Below are 24,848 nucleotides of genomic sequence, written 5' to 3'. Positions count from 1 at the left end.
GGTGATCTATAAATCCCAGCAACTACAACTGCCAAATGACAAAATCATAATTTTTTGAGTGATGGTCACTCCTTGTGTTGTGAGACGTTTTGTTGCCAAATTTGGTGTGATTTCGTTCATTGGTTCTTTTGTTTTTAAGGAACTCATTATGCACAAAGCATTTATATATAGATAGATTGTTTTTTTACTGTTTACTGTTATTGCTTTAATCTTTTTTGATTTGCTTTATGGTTTTTGTTGTTGTTCATTCGTTCAGTCGTCTCTGACTCTTCGTGACCTCATGGACCAGCCCACGCCAGAGCTCCCTGTCGGCCGTTACCACCCCCAGCTCCCTCAAGGTCAGTCCAGTCACTTCAAGGATGCCATCCATCCATCTTGCCCTTGGTCGGCCCCTCTTCCTTTTGCCTTCCACTTTCCCCAGCATCATTGTCTTCTCTAGGCTTTCCTGTCTCCTCATGATGTGGCCAAAGTACTTCAACTTTGTCTCTAGTATCTTTCCCTCCAGTGAGCAGTCGGGCTTTATTTCCTGGAGGATGGACTGGTTGGATCTTCTCGCAGTCCAAGGCACTCTCAGCACTTTCCTCCAACACCACAGCTCAAAAGCATCGATCTTCCTTCGCTCAGCCTTCCCTAAGGTCCAGCTCTCACATCCGTAGGTGACTACAGGGAATACCATGGCTTTGACTAGGCGGATCTTTGTTGCCAGTCTGATGTCTCTACTCTTTACTATTTTATCGAGACTGGACATTGCTCTCCTCCCAAGAAGTAAGCGTCTTCTGATTTCCTGGCCACAGTCTGCATCTGCAGTAATCTTTGCACCTAGAAATACAAAGTCTACATGCTTTATGGTTTATGTGTATTGTTATACTGTTGTTTTTATTGAGGCCTCGGCCTGTGTAAGCCGCATCGAGTCTTTCGGGAGATGTTAGCGGGGTAGAAATAAAGTTAATAATAATAATAATAATAATAATAAGCGGGCAACGTCTCTTGTAAGTCTGTTTCTGTTGACGATGAACAAGAGAAGCAAACGGCACAGAAATGAATTGTATACCCTGCAGCCGTCTTCAGTGGCTCTGCGCATGCGTGGACTCAAGCCCACACCACACTACACTTCCCATAATGTCGCCGGGCGTTGTCTCCCCAGCCTCAAGTCGACTTGGTCGGAAGAGGAGGGAGGGGCGCCGAGTCTAGTCCCCTGATTGGTCAGACTCTTTGTGCTCTGAGCGAGGGAGGCAAAGGGAGACCAGAAGTCCCGCCCTCGATCTCTCCCTTTCTTCCTGGGCATCTTCTCAGAAAATGTCGGCGCTCAAGAGGAGGGAGGAGCTCGGACTCCAGTCTACTGATTGGCCAGACTCTTCCAGCCTCTCTGAGGGAGGGAGCGACCCAGGGAGACAAGTAGAGGCCGGAAGTCCCGCCCTCGGCCCTTCCCTTCACTCCTGAGCGTCTCTCTCGCCTCAAAAAATTCTCCTCAGAAAATGTCGGCGTTGCAGCTGAACTTGGGGCCCGCGAAGGAGCCCTTAGGCTTCATCAAAATCCTACAATGGGTAAGTTCGGAGGGCCTGAGGGGCAAGGCAACGATAAGCGGGGCCGGTTGACGCCCTCACTGCCTCCCCTGTGTTTTGAGGCCTAAACCCCATGCTCCGCCGCACCCACCGAGACCGTGAACTCGCCCTTGCGTAAGGAGTCGGCTCGGGGGAGCTGTTTGCAGCTTGGAAGGGGGCTCGTGCCCTCTCCGCACTGACCATTGAGTGCAGCTCGGAACTAGCCTCAAACTGGTCTGGCGGTCAGACGACAAATGCCCACAAAAGCGCGCAAAAGAGAGCACCAGCGTTCTGGGGATTGACTCGTCACCACCTGGGCCTCAAACCGGTTCCAGGTTTGAGACCCAGAATTCACAGAATCATCGCGTTGGAAGAGACTGCATGGGCCATCTAGTCCAACCCCCTGCCATGCCTGCCAAGTGACAAGTGGAGTGCCGCAGGGTTCCGTCCTGGGCCCGGTCCTGTTCAACATCTTTATTAATGACTTAGACGAAGGGCTAGAAGGCAGGATCATCAAGTTTGCAGACGACACCAAATTGGGAGGGATAGCCAATACTCCAGAGCAGGCATGTAGCCCGGGGGGGGGGGGGGCTTGGGGGGCTTAAGTCCCCCCCCCCCCGAAATTCTCATGGTGGTCCGCGAGAAGGCCTTACTGGTACATTATTTAAACTGTTAAGTTTATTCATATCACGATCTGATCACCATGCTGTATTGGGGTAACGATACAAAAGGTTTGCTAGGATAGACCCTCTTTCACTCAGACTCAGCCCTCACCCCCGAACCAAACTCACCCCCCCCCCCCCCGAAACAAAATTCTGGTTACGGGCCTGCTCCAGAGGACAGGAGCAGAATTCAAAACGATCTTGACGGATTAGAGAGATGGGCCAAAACTAACAAAATGAAGTTCAACAGTGACAAATGCAAGATACTCCACTTTGGCAGGAAAAACAAAATGCAAAGATACAGAATGGGGGACGCCAGGCTCGGGAGCAGTACGTGTGAAGAAGATCTTGGAGTCCTCGTGGACAACAAGTTAAACATGAGCCAACAATGTGATGTGGCGGCAAAAAAACCAATGGGATTTTGGCCTGGATCAATAGGAGCATAGTGTCTAGATCTAGGGAAGTAATGTTCCTCTATTCCGCTTTGGTTAGACCACACCTGGAATACTGTGTCCAGTTCTGGGCAACACAATTGAAGAGAGATATTGACAAGCTGGAATGTGTCCAGAGGAGGGCGACTAAAATGATCAAGGGTCTGGAGAACAAGCCCTATGAGGAGCGGCTTAAGGAGCTGGGCATGTTTAGCCTGAAGAAGAGAAGGATGAGAGGAGATATGATAGCCATGTATAAATATGTGAGAGGAAGCCACAGGGAGGAGGGAGCAAGCTTGTTTTCTGCTTCCCTGGAGACTAGGATGGGAAACAATGGCTTCAAGCTACAAGAAAGGAGATTCCATCTGAACATGAGGAAGAACTACCTGACTGTGAGAGCTGTTCAGCAGTGGAACTCTCTGCCCCGGAGTGTGGTGGAGGCTCCTTCTTTGGAAGCTTTTAAGCAGAGGCTGGATGGCCATCTGTCGGGTGATTTGAATGCAATATTCCTGCTTCTTGGCAGAATGGGGTTGGACTGGATGGCCCATGAGGTCTCTTCCAACTCTTTGATTCTATGCTGAAAAAGCCCAATCAAAGCACCCCTAACAGATAGCCATCCAGCCTCTGTTTAAAAGCCTTAAAGGAAGGATCACACTCCGAGGCAGAAAATTCCACTATTCTTATAGTTAGGAAGTTCTTCCTGATGATCAGGTGGAATCTACTTTAATGTAATTTGAGCCCATTGTTCCAAGTCCAGGGCATCGGGAAAACAAGCCTCCTCCCTCTTCCTTTTGATTTCATATACTATCAGCCTATATAAATGAGCCCCCGGTGGCGCAGTGGGTTAAATCCCTGTGCAGGCAAGACTGAAGACGACAGGTCGCAGGTTTGAATCCGGGGAGAGCATGGATGAGCTCCCTCTATCAGACATGAGAGAAGCCTCCCACAAGGATGATAAAACATCCGGGCGTCACCTGGGCAACGTCCTTGCAGACGGCCAATTCTCGCACACCAGAAGCGACTTGCAGTTTCTCAAGTCACTCCTGACACACACATAAAAAAGCCTATATAAAAGCCTTTGGGAACCATTAAAAACACATAAAACCACTACCTTCACTACTAGGCTGCCATCCAAAAACATTGTCTACAGCTCTTCATACAGTTAGGAAGTTTTTCCTAATGCTCAGGTGGAATCTCCTTTAATGTAATTTGAGCCCATTGCTCCAAGTCCTAGTCTCCAGGACAGCAGAAAACAAGCGTCCTCTCTCTTTTGATTTCCTATATTATCAGCCTATATAAAGGAGCCCCCGGTGGCACAGTGGGTTAAACCCCTGTGCAGGCAAGACTGAAGACAACAGGTCGCAGGTTTGAATCCGGGGAGAGCGTGGATGAGCTCCCTCTATCAGCTCCAGCTCCTCCTGCGGGGACATGAGAGAAGCCTCCCACAAGGATGATAAAACATCAAAATATCTGGGCGTCCCATGGGCAGTGTCCTTGCAGACGGCCAATTCTCTCACACCAGAAGTGGCTTGCAGTTTCTCAAGTCGCTCCTGACACAACAAAAAAAAAAAGCCTTTGGGAACCTAGTGCAATAGATTACCATGGAAACCGTGTGAAATCGAATACTGGAAGACTTAGACCAGGGGTCCTCAAACTTTTTAAACAGAGGGCCAGGTCACGGTCCCTCAAACTGTTGGAGGGCCGGGTTATAATTTGAAAAAAGCATGCATGAATTCCTATGCACACTGCACACATCTTATTTGTAGTGTAAAAAAACCCACTTAAAAACAATATAATAATTAAAATGAAGAACAATTTTAACAAATATAACCTTATTAGTATTTCATTGGGGTGTGTGGGCCTGCTTTTGGCTGATGAGATAGGGTTGTTGTTGTGTGCTTTCAAGTCATTTCAGACTTAGGTTGACCCTGAACAAAGGCCAGGTAAATAACCTTGGAGGGCCGTATCTAGCCCCCGGGCCTTAGTTTGAAGAGCCCTGGCTTAGACAATGTTTTTGGATGACCGGGCTAGTAGTGAAGGTAGTGGTTTTATGTTTTAATGGTTTTAATGTATGTATTTTGTAATTCTGTTTTAAATGTTTATTGTAATTTTTACATTGTTTTAATGACATTGAATAGCCGCCTATGTTGTAAAGCCGCCTTGAGTCACCTTCGGGTTTGAGAAAGGTGAGGTAGAAACATCGTAAATAAATAAATAATCACCTGTACTGTGAAACCACTGATATGAAACTGCACTCAAATGGTCAGTAGAGATGGGGACCTAAATCCTTGAAACCGGCCATGCTTTCTTAGGCCCTTTCTTTCTCCATATCAATTTTGCATATTTGTTCTGTTTTCAAACAAGCCATGGCCTCCTGGCCTTCGGAAAAAAAGTAACTTGGCTGTGGGACCAAGTCTTTGGGCAGTAAGCAATACAAGGAATGATTAAGGATTACGTGCAATTGATATATGATATGGCCTGGACTACAATTTCTGGATTATGTGATTTTAATGTTTATATTAATATGTTTTTAACTCCACATTTTAATGTCCAAATGTTATGTTTTTATGATCAAATTGATAATTATATGTTATTGTTATTTTATGTTAGGTTTCATATATATATGAGGCATTAAATTTTGCCATAAGTATGTTTGAGCCCCCAGGTGAGAAAAGCGGTAAACAAGTGAAGTAAATAAATGTGTTTCCAGACTGGGAGTTTTCTGTGTGATCAGCCAGGAGGAGGAATTAGAGACCACACTTGAGTAATTTGAGTTTCTCTGGCTGGGTCTCCAATGCCAAATAATGCAGTTCTGTCTGCATTGTTTGGCAGTGTAGATTCAGCCTCTGTCCCTTTTGGAGTGAGCCGTTGTAGCTAGTATTGTGGATTTTACAACCTTGCAGGCTTTATTTGGCTGAAGCCTTCATGATTTTAGCCCAGGTCACCAGAAACATTGAACTAAAAACTGAGAACCCCTTTTAGATGTTTTTGGATTTAAGCTTCCATTGGGACTGAGCTACACCAATAAAGGTCTTTATACATCAAAGCTAACACTTTAAATTATTCCTAGAAATAGACTGGCAGCTGGTGAAGCTGTCGCAACAAAGGAGTTGTTCCAGGAAGGTTGGGGAGTTCAAGGCACTAGCTTGAGGAGAAGAAAATAGTTTGACATATTTCATTGGAAATTCTCTTTTTGGTAATTGCATTTTTGGTTCCCATTTTTGGTTCCCAAGTAGATTGTGACTGTTCTGGGATTGCGGAATGAAAAGACTATTACAAGCTGTTGGTTAAATCTAGAGATAGATGGTGATTTTTTTTACATTATCCTCATTTAAGTGGTTTTGTAATAAGCATAAAAATATATATAACTTTCCCAGGACAGGATATAGATTGTTTGATAATTTTTTTAAAAGGCAACTGAGGCCCCTTCCACACAGCTGTATGATATCCAATTTGAACTGGAGTATTTGGCAGCGTGGACTCAGATAATCCAGTTCAAAGCAGATATTGTGGTTATCTGCCTTGATATTCTGGGTTATATGGCTGTGTGGAAGGGCCCTAAGTATTCCTGTATGGTAGTGGGGTGAATTGTACAGCCGCTGTCATCCCTTCCAGCCTTATGAATCTTATCGTTCTAACTTTCCTTTTCATTTCCACTTGAAATTGTGTTGGGTTTTTAACACCAGAAGAAGTACGAACTGTGTACAACCTAGTTAAATAAGCTATGTAGGAGTTGTAGTAGGATATGGTCAGGTAACTTTGCATAGTGAGATGTTCTAATAGGAGAGATCCAGCGAGCTTTTAACAGAAGGCATTGTTTCAGCTGTTGTAAACAGTACAGTATTCTGTTGTGGCTAGTGGTTGGGAAGATACTGATCTACAGTTGGTTTTCAGCAGATCGGCTGAGGTTGTTTCGACACTTGTTTCGACAGCAGCAGCAACAAAAAAGTTCATTTTCTTTCTCCCACTCCATTATGCTTTTATAAACCCTGCTATTTTAAATATAGATTTATAATTAAATATACAGATTAACCAGGACTTGGAAATGTTACTAGGCTCATTTAGTTGGCAGTCTAGAAAATTTTGCGATGTAGATGTGGATTTTTTTATCCTTATTAGTCACTGTGGTCTTCTTGCCCAGATACCTCATGGTTACTTTTTGCAAAAATGTGGTAAACAGTAATTGGAAGGGGGAGAATAGTATATACTATATTCAAAATAAACACATCTGTTTATAATATAGAAATTTGTCAATCAGAAAGGAAGAAAACAAGTAAGTGAACACTTTCATTTTCCCTATCTACTACTACATACATGTACATTCTTTCTCCCACACCCTGTTTTCCCCCTCAATGGTTGTTAGAGGAATTCCAGCAGCACCTTTTTATTCCCAAACTCTCAACTTTCCTGTTCACAGTATTTGTTTGGGACAGAAAGGCAGAGCATAAAATATGCTTTGTCTGGAAAATGTAAATGTAGATTCGTAACAGAGTTCTTCCAGATGTGTACCAAAACTGGGATTCTGTGATTGTTTATGAAATCATCAAGGCACTTTTTAAGAAAAGTGTGGTAAAAAAAGAAGTAGGTCTGTTTCCTGATTAAAGAAATATTACTCAATTATAAATTGATTAAAACTGCAATACATACTTCACAGGAAATAAGGTGCATTAGATTCAGTGATATAAATCAGATTGTGTTGCTTCTTTCTTATCTCTTTTATTACAAATGCTTTCCTTCAAACAACTCCAAAACATGGTTGCACTCACAATTTTTATTCTTTTAATAAAATTGATCAGGGTGAGAGTTGATGACTAGCCAAAGATCACCCAGCGAGCTTCAAGCTTGAGTACAAATTTGAAGTTTTATCTCTGTGGTCAAGCCCTCTAACTAATGCACTAGACTGACTCTTGTGTTATCACCAAAACAGGGACTTAAACATCAGATACTGGCATTGGAAGTCTGATCCTGGCATTGAAAGTCTAATCTGCCACCAACCGAGCTATCAGAACATGCCATGAGAAAGAAACAGTACTTCTGAAGTCAGGAGTACTTTTTAAATGCTGCCAAGTGTCGAGTAGACAAGTAGTACAATTCATTAGTGCTATAGAGATACGGAATCCAATTCTCATTCAGCCATGAGGTATGATAGCTATACCCCACCCTTCAGTGTTGTCTTCACCATGTTACTAGTGATAACAGGTTACATTGAGTAATTGCTGAACTGCAGTGCCTGTCTTTCTCCATCTTTACTCTGACTGGATAGAGGGAGTCTAAATTGGAAACTTTTAGTACCTGGAACGCCACAGTCCCTCATCCCTCTGGGACAGAATACATGTGACAATTATAGCAGGACAGCTCCATTGAGTTTTGTTATGTTGATCTGATGTTGCTTCATAATCATTCTTGAGCAGAGGTGCTCTAACTTCAAGTCTTGCACCATGGAAAAACATTGTGTGTTAAAAAGTATGTTAAGCATATATGAACAATTTTGCATATATGGTTTATCCATTTGTTTGCCTTAAGCCTGACAACTCTTATTTTCTGCAGATTTTCTTAGGTAAGGGGAGGGGAGGTGGCAGGAAGCAGAAATGTAAGAGTGTGGACTAAACTTTCAAAATCAAAAACTTGCCTTCTTGGAAAAGGTCTATACAAACAATACAGTGGACTGTTATGCCAGTAATTCAGTTTATATTGCAGTAATTTCCCCTCAACCCCCAAAATATAATGGAATTAATTTTAAATCAAGATGGTGATGGTAATAGTTAGTTAGGCTCTCAATGTTTGATTTTTTTGTGACATAAGATAAATGATAAAGATAAAAATGTTCAAGTAGTACAATTCTGCCTTGCATGTAGTTCCTTCCCTCTTTGCTTTGTACAGTGTCTTTACCTGAAAGGACTCTATGCCCCACCCCTTACCCAAAGGCAATGGCTTAAGGTTGGTTCTTCAAAGAAGTTCCCAGGAAACCAGCAGTTTGAGTTCCACCCATGAGTAATGACTTCGATAAAGTAGCAGAAACTTCTCCCTTGACCTCAAAGGGATAGTAAAATGCATGTATTTCCTCCTACTACTATATTTGCCTACATATTTGAAATGTTGCACTAATACTTATTTTTGTCTTGGGCCTTTTTTAGATTTTCTCTATCTTTGCCTTTGCTACCTGTGGAGGTTACAGTGGAAAAACATCCATTTTCCTCACCTGTCGTGATAACAAAAATGTGACTTTGGAAGCTAATTTTGGCTACCCTTTCAGGTAAAAATATTTATCTGTGACTCTTTTGTCAACATACATAGAAATCCTTATAATTATTTCTACAGTAAAACACAGTAAGTGGGCTTGAAATTGCAGCCTGTGACAGAGGACTGCTCAATGTGCTGGCCTTATTCTGGTTGAAAAAAATCCTGGAGCAGTATGCCCATCTAGGTTGAGGGTGTTGTGTTGTGTTTTTGGTTTTTTAGTTCATCAAAATGGTTTTATATGTCAGTATTCTTTGCCTTAAAAAAGTAATCCTGCAAAAAAAGATATTTCTGTTCTGTAAATGTTTTACCCTATATAACATTCCCTGCTCATTCCATGTGCTTTGAAAATAGATGTAGTAATAACACAGCCCAATAAGTCTTTTAGCAGCCATGAGGTCTACAGGTAGTGGCCACAAAATTGTTTTTCTAAAGAACTCTTAGGGTCAAGCTGCAAAAGATTTTGGAGATTCATTGAATTATTGTGTTTTTCAATTTCTGTTAAGGGCAATCCCAAAAGGGGAAACAACAATAGTGCAAGTTTCAGCTCAATAGGAAATTTTACACCAGAAAGTAATAGAATAAGATTCAGAGGGTTCATTGTGCGCCTCTTTAGTTCTCCGGTACCTTTCCTTCGCTCGTTTATTTTAATAGAAATACTGTACAGTGAGACATTATGATCAGAAGATGTCCGGCATCTTACCTAATTTTGATTCCCAGATGCTGCATCTATGGGTGCACAATCAAACCATTGTTGCCTTTCAAATCCAGAGTAGCCTATGCTGTCTTCAAGTTGATGTTATTGTGTTCTTTTTAGTTTAAAACTTTGTTGATGGAGATTGAACAAAACCACATTTTCAAAATGTTCTCTTTTTATTGTCTCAATTTAAGGTTGAACAAGGCTACTTTTGATTCTTTCGAACGATCACAATGCAACACGTCATGGACCACGGTCCACCTGGTGGGAGACTACTCCTCTTCAGCACAATTCTTTGTTACCTTTGCAGTCTTGGTATTCCTGTACTGCATGGGTGCTTTGGTGCTGTATTTGGGCTATCTGCATTTATATCGGGGTGCTGGCAAACTCCCAATGATTGTAAGTTGATAGCTTTTTATTTCTCCATAATGTATCAAATGTGGCAAGCTACAAATATTGCCTAACAATGTTTCAGAAAAATGCAGATTAATTTGATGCTATTTTGAGGAGAAAATTGGGAAGGAAATCCAGCAAGGAAGCAAATAAAAGAATAAATTTATTTGTGCTCTGTGCTCCTTAAAAGAGAGAAATAATTAGGCTGGTATGTACGTACGGTCACCCTTCCACATTAGCAGGGTTTAGGAGTGCAGGCTCCCCACAAAAGTGGAAGAATACAAATATATTGGTGGTAGGGGAAAGTCCTCAGGTTTGCCAAGTTATTGGTTGGGAGGCTTGCTGAATGGCAGGCATGAAGAATCTGTGCTAGCTCTGTAGCCTAGGGACTGTGTGCATGAATAATGCAGCAGGCCTGACTTCAGAAGGGTGAGCCAAGTGATCCCCACTACTGCCCATCGCCTAAAGCTTCGGTTGTTGTGTACACACTCAAACAGTACCCCTGGCTTCAAAGGCAAGGACAAATGGTCTCTGCCACTTCCTGAAGCAGGGCTGCCATGCTTACATTCACACAGCAGCCTCAGCTTCAGGAGGTATGAGGGGAGGCAGTGGCAGCAGCTGTCACTAACCCCTAGCTGTTTTAGCACAGTAAGCTCCCAAGGTTTGAGAGTTTAGTCCATTCTGAGAAACCATTAAAACAGCAACTGATCTTGTGTTAGGGCTTCCCTGTACATGGCAGAGAGCAAATTGTAAGGTACTTTTTTGTTCTCTCTCAGCATGAAATAAGTTCCCATAGTGTGATAGGAGCTTAGTCCATGGGAAAGTCTGAAAGAAGCAATGCCCACTCTGCTACTGCTGTTTGGGGCTTATTTGCCACAGTTGAGAAAGCAGAGGAAAGAGGATGTGCTTCTTATTGTAGTCATAATTTTATTCTTGTATCCCGCCACCATCTCCCCAAAGGGACTTGGGGCGGTTTACACATGGCACAGGATGCCTAAATACAGAACATAAAATGGAAAAAAATTACAATTAAAATCAAATGGAGATATAAACAACAAATAACATTCAATTAAAAACAACACTTATCAGCAAATGGAAGTAAGCTGTTATAAATGTGGCCAGATACTAAACAATTGACTGGGAATGGGATAAGTGCAAAGCTGTCCCTCAGCACAGAATAAGCTCCAGAGTGAGATAGTAATTAATTCCATGCCGGGAGAGTCTGAAAGAAGCAACACCCACTCTTGGCATGGAGAAGCAGAGAGAGACAGCCTCAGGTTTGGGAGGTGGCTGGTAGCAATCTTCACTCTCACCACCTGGTGAGTGTACACATAACAGCCTCAACTTCAGGTGATAGGTTGGGTTGGCACTCACTTGCCTTCTTCTCCTGACTGTGCACATGACAGCTCTGGCTTTAGGGGGCAGATGGTAGTGATTTCTTTCCTCCTGAAACCCAAGAGTCTCAGGTCTTTAGGGAGAAGGCGTGGCTGCAGTGTCCAGCCACCAGGAATGCATTCCTGCTCCTTATCCCAAACAGGCTGAATCAAGGTTTGGTGTCCCTTAACATTCTTATCTCTGTTGGCAAAGGAACTCAAGCCAAGCATCGCTTCTCTCCTGGGAAATGAGGAAATCACCCCAAATGGGGCAATGGCAAATCCACAGATCAAATCCACAGATATCAAAAGGGAGTGGGGACCATCTGTAATGGCTTGTTTTACTTTAACAAAACTTATAATTTAAAATAGTTAAAAGGGTATTATTTTCAAATAGTATTTAGATACTGATTATTTTCCACTTTAAAGCACTATTTCTCTTATTAGGTAGTAGTACCAGAACCTGTGTAAGTTACTTTTTTGAATTACAGTTCTTAGTATTTCCATTCCATGCCAAAAAATAACTTTTCCAAACTCTGGAAAATAGTAGCATTTCCTGTATACTGCTTGGTTAATTACCATATTTCCCCATCTTTTTTCTACTAAATTGCATTGCCAAAATTGAGGCGCACATTAGATTTGATGGCACATTAGAATTGCGTAAATAAACCCACTTGGGTGAAAAGGCCCAGAGGAACCCAGAGTCCTGGAGGCCAGACATGGAGGCAGGGGCTGTGAAGAGGCTGCTCCTGGTGGCGGCCCGAGAAAAGGAGGAGGAGTGCCTGGCTGGTGATCTAATTGTTCCCGATGCTGCCTCCTGGGGGCAGTCCTTGGGGTCTCTCACTCGCTCCCTGGGGCTCAGTCCCATGAGGTTCCCAACTGTCCTCATTCACGAGGCCTTCAAAACATCCTTGGTTTTGAAGGCCTCATGAATGAGGACAGTTGGGAATTGCCAGCCTTAGCCTAGCAAAGGGATGTGACTTCCCAAATGGCCTTATTCATGCTGCCTGCCTCCCTGACATACTATGACTGCACTGTTGGATTAATTATGTTTGAGGGCAAATCCATTTTTGTAAAGTGCACCTTCAAAATTGAGGTGTGCATTATAGTCAATTAAATACGAGAAAAAATCCTTTGGTATTTTAAGCTTCGGAATTATTTCAGTGGCTTTCCTTGACTTTTCTTTGTAGCACACCTGCAAGGTGGGTTGCAATATTATAGCATTCAACTGATGGTGATCTGGGGCTGAGAGACAAATACTTGATTGAGACTACTTTGATAGTGTGTCCTCTTGTTAGTGTGTCCTATAAATCCCTATTGTTTACTTTGGAATTATTCCAAAGCTTACTTCGTATTTAGCCTATGCTTGATTTTTTGCAATCCATAATGTGTGTTTTTGTACACATTTTAAAAGTCAATTTATTGAATATGAAGCACACCCCCTTGCCCCAAAATATTTGAGGTGCTGGTTTCCCTTAGTGCAGAAAAAGTCTTGGTACACTCCCCTCACCTTCCCTCTTAAAATATGATGCAATTATTCTTTCTTTTTTCCTTCTGTGTTTGCCATTGGGATCCCAGGAGCACAGGTAAGTGTGCCATTCCTTTCTGTTTATTGAATGACATTATTATCAAGGCAGGACATTGAGAGAGACTGACAGGCTTGTCAGGCCCACAAACCATTACTTCTTCGATTTAGTCCCATGTGGGAACACGCTAAAATTATCAGGTCCTACATTATCCTCACCTGTCTTGCAGACAATTTCATGGTCCAGAAGATGGAAGAGACAACAAGGGTATCAACTATTTTAGATCTGATCCTAACCAACAGTGAAGAGCTGGTAAATGGAATGGATGTGACATGTTTCTTAGACAGAGGTGCCCATGTTCTCCCAGAGGTTGTTATACAGTGGAAGTCAAGCATTGTCAGACTTTAAGAGAGGTGATTTCAGTCAACTTAGGGAACAAGTGAGTTCGATCCCATGGCCAGGAATATTAAAAGAGTTTCATGATCAATGGGACTTTCTGAAAAATAAGATATTGGAGGCAAAAATTAAAAAAAACACTTCCAATGGAGAGGAAAAATAAGAACTTTCACGAGCTAAGATTAAAAGAAATATGTTTCATTTTCAAGCACTGTATCAATGCAGTCTGGAATCTGAATATTCATGATGGAAATAGTTTGTACTTGTAATAAATCATTAATTGAGGTTATTGTTTCAATTTCCCCTTTCTTGTTTATGATCGGTCATTGAAAGTCCTTTAATAATATTGTACATTTTTGTTTGGAGAAGTTTCTGTCTAGCCAACCCTATTGAATTTTTGTGGTTCTTTGTAATGAGGAATGTTGCTGTGTGTAGGGTGTTCATCTCTACCAGACATCTCCCCGGGCCATTCCTGAGGTAGTGGGTGGTGCAAGTGATATCTACTAGACTCTATTTCTGCTTTTCTGTATTTGTATGTGTTTAAAGGTAATTATAAATCCTGTCAACGTAGAGCCGCATGCAAATAGTGCAGCCATCTTGGCCAGGATCCAGTGAACCATGGCTTCTAATTAAAGTTTGAAGTTTGATATCCAACTGTGGTTTGTTTTTAGGGATGAGTTTAGATACGACAACAAGCCAGAATACACCAGCTCATGTCTAGCTTACTATTACATGTGAACTTGGCTGTTGACTTCAGCACTACTTTAAGGGAGGCTTCACAGCACTATACTAAACAGTTTGGGACCTGCCTACCTTCGTGACTGTATCTTTCTCCATGAACCAACCCGGGGCCTTCGATCTTCGGGGGAGGCCCTCCTTTCAGTCTCACAAGCTAGTGTTGTGGGCACAAGAGAGAGAGCCTTCTCTGTGGCTCCCCATCTCTGGAACTCATTACCCGGAGAGATGAGGAAAGCCCCTACACTATAAACTTTTTAAAAGAACCTTAAAACCTGGCTCTTCTGCTGTGCCTTTGGCGAGTAGGTGCATAACATGACAGTACTGCTCCCCTCAACGCTTATGTCACTGGAGTACACCCTCCCCCCCCCCCCCATGGGAAGTTTGGTTTCCCAACCCTGTGTTTCTTTATGAGCTCCCTGCAAATAACTTGCTCCTCTTCTTATCTCATTCAAGTTTTTAAACATTTTATCCTGTACATGTGGCCCGCCCACTGTCACAGTGATTGTGTTTATTGTAATGTTATTTTGTTACTGTATTCATATGTTTTTGATTTGTTTTGTTTTTAAATGTAATTTTGATGCTGTTGCTTGTTGCTTATGTTTTGGTTTTATTTTGCTGTAATATGTTGTCCGGGCTTGGCCTCATGTAAGCCGCCCCGAGTCCCCATTAGGGAGATGGTGGCAGGGTATAAATAAAGATTATTATTATTATTATTATTATTATTATTATTATTATTATTATACTTAGCATGCCTCATTTCCTTGTTAAATGAGTGGGTACTAAGCATGACAGATAGGATTTTGTTCCCCCGTTCATTTGCCCTCCTCATTAAAGCCTGCCCAAAGGGAGGTCCCAATTTCACAAAAAAGCCTCCCCCCTCAAGCCAGGCTTTTCACGTATTGGAAAGAGTACCAGAATTCAACATTAACTTTCATGTTGCTTTATGTAGATTTCTTTCCAAGGTTGGAGAGGAGGATCAGTTCACACACATTCAGTTGCTGTGCCTCTTATTTTTTGTTGTATCTTTCCAATAATAGATTGAATGAGATTACGCATTTAGGGATTAACCAACATATTGCCAATCATAGTGTATGAATTCCTTTTAGTTCCTTCTGAAATAATTCATATTTTGTCTTGTTACAGGACTTCGTTATCACAGTGGTAATTTCTTTCCTCTGGCTGGTGAGTACATCAGCTTGGGCAAAAGCCCTCACAGACATCAAAACGTCAACTGGCGATAACCTGGTGTCAGAGATTGAGGCTTGCAAAGCCACCCCTCACTTATGTCACTTCAAAGAAATACGAAGCCTGGGGTCTTTGAATGTCTCAGTGGTACGTATATATTAGTAGCAGGTACTTGGGACAAACAGTGGGTCATTCTTGTGCTTCCCTTGCAGGGTCTTTAATGTCACTTTGTCAGCTTCTAGTACAGACAGAATTTCTAGATCAGTGGTTCTCAACCTGTGGGTCCCCTGGTGTTTTGGCCTCCCAGAAATCAGTTCTGTTAGGATTTCTGGGAGTTAGGATTTCTGGGAGTTGAAGACCAAAACATCCAAAATGTCTTTTATCCAATATAGAACAAAATATAGAATAATTAAATATAAAGACAAAGTTACAATGTTAAAACATAGTTATTTGAGTCATAAAAATGAAATAAAAACTATTTGCAAGCAAACTGATGAGAGAATCACAGCACTGAGATGAGGACAGGGCTCTCATGCTTTTAATAGTTGCATGAAAGAGAGAAAGGGCCAGCTTTAGCACATCAGGTTAATCATCAGCTGCAGCTGCAGTAAATCTTGCCAACCAAAAGGTTGACAGTTAGAAGCTGGGTTAGGGTGAGCTCGTGACCTTCAGCCCAGCTTCCCACCTACCTCACAAAAACATCAATGTGGGTAGATGAATAGGAACTGCATTAAGCGGGGAGTATTTTAGACACGGCGTTTCGGAGGAAAGTTTATGAACAAAGAAAGCTCTTTGACAAGGAGCTGGAGGAACAGCGCCCCTCTGTGGCCGGAACTGAGCAAAGCCTCCAAAGATGGTGAATGATGAGAAAAAGCCTATATATACCTCTATCTGTTGTCTATCTTGTCATTGTATAATCAGTGTTGAATGTTTTCCATATATGTGTTCTGTGATTTGCCTTGAGTCCCCTTTGGGGTGAGAAGGGCAGAATATAAATACTGCAAATAAATACATAAATAAATAAGGTTAGCAAGCATAGCTTGCCACTTACATGTACTTAAATTTCCCCTTCCAGACATCTATTAAGAGACACGGGAGTCTTCTCCTCTTTTTCATGGGACCCATTTCTCAGCAGATTGCTATTGATATCAAGTTCTTGATTCCTTTTTCTCAAAAATCCATAGAGTTCCCCCAGTGTACATTTTTGTCAACCTAATTAGGAAGGAAACAATTTTTAGTCATTGCTATTGCCAACTGAGAGTCAGAAAGCGTAGCTAACCACAAAATTTCTCACAGATCTAATTGTTTTCTATATTTAATTTTCTGTAATTTAGATGAGCTATCAAGGTAATTATCCCATATATACATATAGATCCCTAAAATAATGTGTGCTAAATGTGGAATCATGCTTTGTGGGGATATAATATGACAGTTTTTCCTATGTCTAGTCTTTGTGCATGGGCTGAGCTTGGATGCTTAAGAACATGACAACTTTGTACGAGTTTGCAAATAAAAAGTGGAGGAACCCTACCCTCCACCTATTCTTAGCAGTTATCTTTCTGAGGATGTTTCACACTGCACCATTGTAGCACTATAGTTCTACTTTAATTGCCATCCTGTGAAGTCCTGGGATTTCAGGAATCTGTGAATTTTGTTTTCTACAGTTTCCTTTGTTTGGCTTTGAAAATTGGCTTATGAACATTATTTTGAGAGGGAACCTGCAGCTTTTATCAAATATTGAAAGAAACCTGTGACCCAAATAACCTTCAGAAGTAGTGTTAATGTTTTATCTTCCTCATTTCAATTTGTATCCATCCTTTCTTCCACAAATGGGTTGAAGTAATATAAAAAAGGAATAGAAGTGTAAAATATGAATATAATTTTGAAACACCTCTGTTTAAGAAAAAATATATAGCACTTACTAGTTAAAAGACACCCTCCAAGTTGAGCTAGTTAACTGAGCAAATCACAACACCCCTTCCCATTTTTCCATTTTTTTGTTAACGGTAAAGATTTCCCCTTGACATTAAGTCTAGTCATGTCTGATTCTGGGGGGTGGTGCTTATCTCCATTTCTAAGCCAAAGAGCCATAGACGCCTCCAAGGTCATGTGGCCAGCATGACTGCATGGAGTGCCATTACCTTCCCACTGAATTGGGATATACTCATATTTGCATGTTTTCAAACTGCTAGGTTGGCAGAAGCTGGGGTTAATAGCGGGAGCTCACCCACTCCCCAGATTCAAACTGCTGACCTTTTGGTCAGCAAGTTCAGCAGCTCAGCAGTTTCCCCCCTCTGCACCACCAGGGGCTCAAATTGACTCAGAGGTATGATAATGCTATATGTTTGTTCAGAGGCCTGTTCTTGCCTTCCTCTGAAGCTGAGAGTCTGTGACTTGCCCCAGGTGACCTAATGGGTTTCTGTGGATGAGTGGGCATTTGATCCCTGGTCTCCCAGATCCTTAGTGCAACACTCAATCCACTGTGTTATCCCATTCTTCCATAATAGAGCTTTCACCCCTTATTATAGGTAAAAAGGACTTGTATGTTAATTCATTTTGATCCTACTTTCTGGTGTAGTAAAGAGGAGAAACAGTAATCTGCTCAGCATTTTTGCTATGCCACTCCTATGCACCCAAATTACACAAAGTTATGTCTGCTCACTCTCCCCCCCCCCCCCCCCTTTCTCTCTCAGGTCATTGGTTTCCTCAACTTGATCTTGTGGGCAGGAAATGCTTGGTTTGTCTACAAGGAAACAAGTCTCCATAACCCTCCAGCAGCTTCTCCTCCAAACCCAACCAGCGTCTCATCTCCTTCAGGGATGTAAGGAACACAGAAAGCCCCCTGGTATGGAGCATCATCTTTCACCGCAGGATGGTCACTGCAGCAGCTCTGCCCCACCCCACATTTATGCACTTGATGTGTGGAAACAGATGGGTTTCCTTTTTTATCCTCCCCTCTCCTCCCCTCCCTTTTTTGTTGCTCTAATGCCTTGTAAGAGGAAAGAATGGAGATCTCCTCTCTTCCCTGTATTCATGCAAGAGGGTCGTTCTACTGTATTGAAGCTTATTCTGTGTATTGAAAAGGCAAACAAGGGTTTATTAATTAAAAGTGTCACAGAACCAGAAATCTGCCTCCAGTAGCTGGCTTTGTCAGCTGGTGCAGGTCAGTATGCATTTTGGAGCTGGAGCAGAGTTGTACAGCTATGCACCTGATCCTATTCACTTGGAAGGCAACCTCACTGATTCAGTGGGTTTTACTCCCAAACAAATGTGATTAGGATTGCAGCCTTGGTCTCACCCAGACCAGGTGCCTTTGTTACATAATTCTAAGATGTAGAGAGGTTGAGAGTCTTGTGCAGTTCATACCGTGCTTGATGTTGGTTATAGCCAGGAGCTCTGGGAGTTTGCATTGGATGTAGACTCCCAACTACTTGATCAGAATGCTTACTTTCAGATTAGTATTCCTTATAGAGACTGGTAGAAGCTGCTTCCACACAGGCATTTAATCCAAAGCAGAATGTGGATTTAAAAGATCTGGTGTACGTGTGGATTGTCTATACAAAAACTACAAAATAGAGGAAATATGAAAAATGATTTGCACACCTGCTGTGGATGTCCACGGATTTTTGACCTGCATTTCCCATCAGACAGAATTGCCAGTGGGAAGGACCATAGGAGTTATATTCCAGAAACAAAATAAGGGCGATATGATTGAGCATAAAGCTCACCCTCTCTCCTTGGCTCCAAGACCACTAAAATTCTAACCCCTTTTGTGCAAATGTTCATATAAAGTAACTGAACTCATATTTTCAAATTAACTCATACAAATGCACTTGAAAAAGTCTCCAAATAAGTGGCACCTTATCTGAAATGTTATAGCCTGGGAAGAATCTAGAAATATTGGTAGAGTAGCATGTTTCTGTGGGGACTACATCGTACAGCATTCTCAGACCTCCTGATTATGACAAGCTGGCTCTAAAATCATTCATGTTCTTTGATTTGTGCATGTGTAATAGTTTTTGCACACACTCATTCTCTAGAATTGTTTTGATTATTTTAAAGACATAATCATAGCAAGCATGCTTACAGATGCCAAAAACCAAAAGGCAGTCTCTGATAATCTACACTGTCCTAAGAATTATGTTACATCTTATATGGCTAGCATTATATTTTATTATCAGTGCTAAAAGTATTCTACACAATTCCACTTTCTTGCCAAAATATTCTGAAAAAGCGGCAGTGAATAAAACACACATATTGAGTACGCCCCTGGAAAATTGTAATTTTTTTGCATTATTGTAATTTTAAAATATATATTTTATTGTCACATTAACCATGAGGAAAGGAAATTACTTTAGGTCAGTAAGGCAACTGTGGCTGTTTACATTGTGGTTCAACTATTTTTGAATGGTAGTTTCCATAATTCCTGAATATCAGCTGCTGCCGTGTAAGACTGATGTACCAGAAGATCACATTTGGTAACCCTTCCTATGAGTGATCTTTGTTATATTCCCTCCTCATATATAAACTCTCTTGTTATCGTTCAAGAAAGGAAGTTGGAGCCATCTTCTAAACAAAATTGTGAAAGTCATTTTTGATTATGTGAATAACTCAGTCTTTTTCTTTGCTGTTCTCAAAAGGCCTTTCAGATTACCCAATTATGGCACTATAATTCTACTTGAACTGCCATAGTGGCATCCTATGGAATTTGCAACTAAGGGAAAGCAATTTAGAATTGTCAGCCAGAGAGTTCTAGTGCCTCCCTAAACTACTGGATTCCATAGGATGTAGTCATTGTAGTGCTAAAATTGTTTAGGGTGAAAGGGCCCCAAGTTTGTTCTGTGAGTCAGGAAGTTTTCAGTGTGTGTGCAGCAGATTTCCTCCCATTGTCATGTATGCTAAGGAACTTTGATATGTTGCAGTGGGTTCTGGGTCACATTCCTGAACAAACCCTCGGCTTCTTCGGGGGCTTAGCAAGATCTTTTGGGGCCTAACCAGTAACCTGTGTGCACTGAGAGATATCTCCCGATTTATAAGATCCGTTTTGTTTCTAATTAGAGCTGCAGCATCCATAACTTGCAGTCAGGGCTTATGAGAATGGAACCAGATCTGGAAGACCTAAAATAAATTCCTCTTACTCTACATGTGCAAGCCCCAAATAGGTCAAATATTAAGGGGGTGGGGCAGGGGAACTAAAGCTTCCATGGTTGTGGGTGTCGTTTTCCAAAGCACTGCTGTAGGTCAGAGATTCTCAGCAAACTCTGAAAAAGCATGCCCTTTGCTATTACTTTTATTATTATTTCTTAAAGAGCCAGAAACCCTTACACAGGAACCAGTAATCTACTGCTAAAACTCAAATTATTTGCTATCAATTCCTCTCATATTAGCATAATGGAACAAAATCTGTCATTGCCAGGAAAACTTATTTTCTTTGAGAGATTTCCTAAACACTCCCAAAGCTTTGCAAAGCTTCTATTTGCTGCAAAAGACTGGTTAAAACACTGGGAAGCGGGGGAATGGCAAATGGTGGAAGGTGTGTTGGTTTTGGTTTTGGAATGTAGTTTTGAATTGCCTTGCTTTTATGTGCTTGCGGAATATAATTTTTTTTGTAGGAAAGAACACCAAACCTGAATGCATGTTTGACAATTACAATCTTTTTTTTTGTCCCAGTGGACCCTTTGAAATCAATGGAAATGTAGACAGTGGTTAACAAGTTCTATTCATTCCAATAGAAATATCATAGAAGGGCTAAAACAAATTTAGCCTTTTGTTCACAGTTTATTTTATGTTTTTGGCTTCTGTAATTCTACATACTTTTCTCCGCTATGAATTAAACCAATCTCCCCCCACCCATTCTTTAGACAAAGATCCTATGTAAATATCTCTGCTGGTGGTCTTTTCCAAAAAAAAAACTTATGTTATGGCCTGACTACATAGAAACACACACATAAATGTAAAAGTACAGATATTATCTGAGAGTTAATGCCTTTTTAAAATAAGTAAAAAATAAAGGAGAATAATTGTTACACCGCTATCAAACCTGTAGTGCCATCTGTTATTCACACATGTACTATATTGCTTTAAAAAGGAATAAAAATTTACCATTTCCTAATAAATTGTCACATATTAATTCCAGATTAAGCATTGTGCCCCAGATCTTATATGTAGCCCCCCACCAATGTGTAGCTTATTGATGCTATTAATATTTTGTAATCTTGCTGAACTGCAGCACAAATACTAGTCAGGTTTTGAATTTGTTGATTGCATGCAAAAAACAGCTATTCAGAAAGATACACAGTTTTATACACTTTTAAATTTTCATCTCCTCATCTTAAGTATTACTAATCCAGAAGTACAAGCAGTACCAATCACTTGATACTTCACTGAGCACTACGTTCATAAATTTCTAAGATGAAGCTATTTTTTCTAGTGTGTTTTATATGCGCCAAACAAGTTGAACTAACCATTGATCCATAACACTAAGCACCTTGTGTAAAGTTGAAAGAAAGCCTTAATATTCTCCATTATTTTAAAGCTTTAACCTCAACACGTCTTGAAATCTGCATGGTGCTTGGTGCTAAAGAATACAGAATGCGACCTCAGAGGCAGACTCATAAGTATCTCAGCCTTAATTTTCAACAAACAAGCGTCTATTCCTCCTCATTGCCATGCTGCTTCCTGCTTGCTGCTTACTCCAGGAGTATAAGTGAAATGCATGGCTGAATACAAACAAGCATGCCTTACAAAGATGCTTCTTAGAGGTCTGTGAATCATTCAGGCTTATCCAGATTCATGTTTTGAATATTACTTTTCTGCTTTCTCTCAGGGTTGAATTAAAGCCACTTTGGGGGCTATTTCAATCCATACAGCCTATTAAGTCCACAATTATTTGAAATGCATGTTCAAGTAAGGAATTGCCCAAATGAGGACAGCAAGCAAATTATTACCCTATTCTCAGATATTTTTTTTTAAAAAATAACATTGACTAATAAGCATTTATAGTTGAACTTTCCAAACTTTGTGTCATAATATGTTAGTGTGTGAGCTGCAGTGTCACATAAATGTTAACGAGAAAGTCACAAATCTTGGAAATGTATAATCTTACAAATCATACACTTTAGAAAATATAAAGGAAAGGTTTTCATGAGATACATAGTGTCCCCATAAAAAGATAAAGGTAAAAGTTTCCCCTGACATTAAACTTTGGGCAGTGGTGTTCATTTCAGTTTCTAAGCCAAAGAGCTGGTGTTGTCCATAGATACCTTCAAGGTCATGTGGCCAGCATGACTGCATGGAGTGCCGTTACCTTCCCACCTATTGATCTAGTCACATTTGCATATTTTCGAACTCCTAGGTTGGCAGAAGCTGGGGCAAATGGTGGGAGCTCACCCTGCTCCCCGATTTGAACTGCCAACCTTTTGGTCAGCAAGTTCAGCAGCTCAGTGGTTTAACCCGCTGCACCACCAGCCCCCCCTCCCCCCCATACATTTTGTTGTGTTTGTATCGCTTATGAGGAGTTGGTTTAACTTCAGATATTCTAGTAAAACTAAATTACGCGTTCAAAAATGATGTATGTCTAAAAAGCATGTCACCAACATGTGTTTGGAAAGCTCTGTTTTATAGAATTGAGTTTCTCACACAAATGTCTGAGATAAAAGTAGAAGGGATGGATAACTGTTGGTTCTCCAAATACTTTGGACTGTGACTATACCAACTCTTACCATCAACCATGCTGGATAGAAGCTCTTATAGATACTGTAATCCAAAATGAGAATACCCATGCTTTCCCATTCTGGGTAGAGCCTGATGATGGTGCATGGATTCCTGATATTCTCCCAGGTTCCATGTTCAGGACTGGCTGTATGACATTCCAGATGTGGGAACTGGCCCTTAGATACAGTAATCACTTGTCTTTTTCCAATGAACTAAAGGAGAACATGTGGCTATCTACAGATGTCACACATCCCTCACACTTCCATGGTTTTTGTTTTTGTTTTTCTGATAGGGGTGACAAAATCAGAAAGTGGGAGGAAACTAAAATGCCATATATTTCCCTGATTGTAAGGTGCACTACTTTCCCATTTTAGGGGCTCCGAAAATGGGATGCACCTTACAATCAATGATGCCTTAGATTTTTAGATTTCTTTTTTTCTTTTTACATTGTCTTTCCTCCAAAAAAAGGGCCCCAGGCCCAAACTGCTCTGGTTTTAGGGGTTTTTAAAATATTGTTTTACCTCTGAGAGAGAAAGTGTCCAAGCCCCCACATCTCAGCCACCCATCACCATTTTGTCTTTTGCCTCAGCCAGATGGGTGTTTGTTTACCATCTGATTGAGCTAAGCATCACTTCTTGCTTCCTCTGCCTCCCCAATAGGCCTATAGAGCTAGGAAAATAGAGTCCAGATGACCTCCGGGTTGAAACAAAAACATCATATTGTGCATGCAGAGGAAATTCTTAAAAATAGTTAAAGAAAATCCTTTTTTCCCCAGAAATTGAAGTTTCAAAAGAGTGATTTCACTCTTCATTCAGTGGTGCCATAGATTTAATGAATTTCAGTAATTCTCTTCTAACTACTTAACTTCACATACGTGCTTTTAGTATGTGGAGGACCTAAGGGATGGCTGTATGGATTGAAAGAAAGTGGTCATGTCGGTAACCCCCTGAAATCCATCTTTAGCTCTTGTATAGTCATTTAAACACTGGAAGCTTTTAAAGCTGAAAAACTATGCAAATGTTTGCAAATAATGCTTTTGAATTTCTTATTAAAGTAGAATGCAAAAATGTTTTGAGGGTGGGGTGGGATTGAAATAGAAATATAGCTAATGTCTTCTCTCCTGAAAGGATATATTAACATAACACCTCACTATTTGCTTACTTGTGATCTTAGATCTCTCCTAAATCATTCCCTTCCCATATAGTTAGCACAAGGAAATGCACCTTTTCTTTTCAAGAAGATTTGGCTGTGTCTCATCTAAACCATTGATCAGTGAGCTTCATATATAAGTATGGAGTTTTATTCTTGTGGTATATCCACACTCCACTATTATAGCAGTTTGATACCACTTTAATTGCAACAGCTCCATCCCATGGGATTTTGGGATTTGTGCTCTGGGTTTTGTGTGTGTGTGTGTCTGTCTGTCAGGGGCGACTTGAGAAACTGTAAGTCACTTCTGGTGTGAGGGAATTGGCCATCTGCAAGGATGTTGCCCAGGAGACGCCCAGATGTTTTGATGTTTTACCATCTTTGTGGGAGGTTTCTCTCATGTCCCCGCATGGGGTGCTGGAGCTGACAGAGGGAGCTCATCCGCGCTCTTCCCTCTGACCTGTCAGTCTTCAGTCTGCTGGCACAAGGGTTTAACCCATTGCACCACCAACGGTCCCACTGTGGTGAGGATTTATTAAAGTGGCATCAAAGTGTAATAACTGTGTAATGTGAATGCACCAATCAATTGTGCCTGCTGGAATGAGAAGTGGATGCCATCTTTTACTTTTAAAAAAATTGTTTTGCTAATTTTTGTGCTTTTTCTGAGATATGAAGAGATGGAATCCAGATTCATTTTGTAATGAAAGTGGTCTTACATGCAACATTTGTCCCCTCCCCCTCCCCATTAGAACATGTATATGTTCTGTACACAGTCAGTGTAATAAAAATATTTGCTCACAAAATATA

The 24,848-nt window shown here is 41.1% G+C and overlaps 1 protein-coding gene across 2 annotated transcripts; it reads left to right on the top strand.

Moving 5' to 3' along the window:
• Positions 1–1,374: 1,374 nt before the first annotated feature.
• On the top strand, positions 1,375–24,848 carry LOC132780296 (synaptophysin-like protein 1). Of its 2 annotated transcripts, XR_009631898.2 has the most exons (6): positions 1,375–1,544; positions 8,769–8,887; positions 9,763–9,967; positions 15,138–15,326; positions 17,873–18,273; positions 18,517–24,848. XR_009631898.2 is itself a non-coding variant. In XM_060783919.2 (5 exons), exons 1-5 carry the CDS (start codon positions 1,476–1,478, stop codon positions 18,002–18,004), a joined length of 714 nt encoding a protein of 237 aa, XP_060639902.2. In that variant the 5' UTR covers positions 1,387–1,475; the 3' UTR covers positions 18,005–24,848. The 2 variants fall into 2 exon arrangements, 1 of the variants encoding a protein (XP_060639902.2); XM_060783919.2 differs by having other exon boundaries at positions 1,387–1,544; positions 17,873–24,848.

The sequence above is a fragment of the Anolis sagrei genome, chromosome X (genome assembly GCF_037176765.1).
Source record: "Anolis sagrei isolate rAnoSag1 chromosome X, rAnoSag1.mat, whole genome shotgun sequence".
Taxonomy (NCBI): domain Eukaryota; kingdom Metazoa; phylum Chordata; class Lepidosauria; order Squamata; family Dactyloidae; genus Anolis; species Anolis sagrei.
Note: the sequence above shows the minus strand (reverse complement) of the source record. Positions and strands in the feature narration are given on the sequence as shown.